Source organism: Cyprinodon variegatus, unplaced genomic scaffold (genome assembly GCF_000732505.1).
Source record: "Cyprinodon variegatus isolate N-32 unplaced genomic scaffold, C_variegatus-1.0 Scaffold1350, whole genome shotgun sequence".
NCBI classification, from domain to species: domain Eukaryota; kingdom Metazoa; phylum Chordata; class Actinopteri; order Cyprinodontiformes; family Cyprinodontidae; genus Cyprinodon; species Cyprinodon variegatus.
In genome coordinates this window covers 20442-20923 of record NW_015151803.1, presented here as the reverse complement: position 1 = coordinate 20923, position 482 = coordinate 20442, and the positions used below count along the sequence as shown (strand labels likewise).

General features: G+C 46.7%; 1 protein-coding gene across 2 annotated transcripts in view; it reads left to right on the top strand.

Moving 5' to 3' along the window:
• The window catches only part of cenpm (centromere protein M), a 6110-nt gene that overhangs the window by 2163 nt on the left and 3465 nt on the right, over positions 1 to 482 (top strand). The window contains exons 6-7 of one of the 2 annotated variants that reach the window (XM_015402455.1): positions 162 to 376; positions 435 to 482. In XM_015402455.1, coding sequence (XP_015257941.1) covers positions 162 to 314 — 153 coding nt within the window. In that variant the 3' untranslated portion in view covers positions 315 to 376; positions 435 to 482. Of the gene's footprint in view, positions 1 to 161; positions 390 to 434 lie in introns of both variants that reach the window. The other variant, XM_015402457.1, reaches the window with a different exon arrangement.

Sequence of the window (482 nt, the reverse complement as noted above, 5' to 3'; positions counted from 1 at the left end):
TCTCAAAGTTTCTGTAATAAAAAAATAAAATTCTAAAGGCTTTTTTATGCCCCTTTATAAAAAGTCGCAACAAATTGAGCCATTTTTTTTTTCTTTTTTTGCTTCCTGGTTTGTCGCATTTCTCTGTTCCTAATCAGGGGTGTTTTTTTGTTCTTGGTCAGCAGAGTCCAGAAGGAGTAACGAATGCGGCGCGAAGGCTGCTCACCATCCTGAAAGTGGCATCAGGTCTGGTTCCCAACACCTCGTCTCTGTACCTGTCCAACCTGACCAGGTGCACCAAGCCGCCGGACATCGACCAGCCGAGCTTTGATTAACTGCTCACCTGCTGTTTTCATTTATTTATTAGGCCGTCTGTGTTTGCGGCTGCTCTGCCCGTATGCGCAGCAGTGTAGCTGCTCTGCCTGCATGCGCAGCAGTGAAGCTGCTCTGCCTGCATGCGCAGCAGTGAAGCCTTATGCTGTACATGTTGCATTTTATTGTAC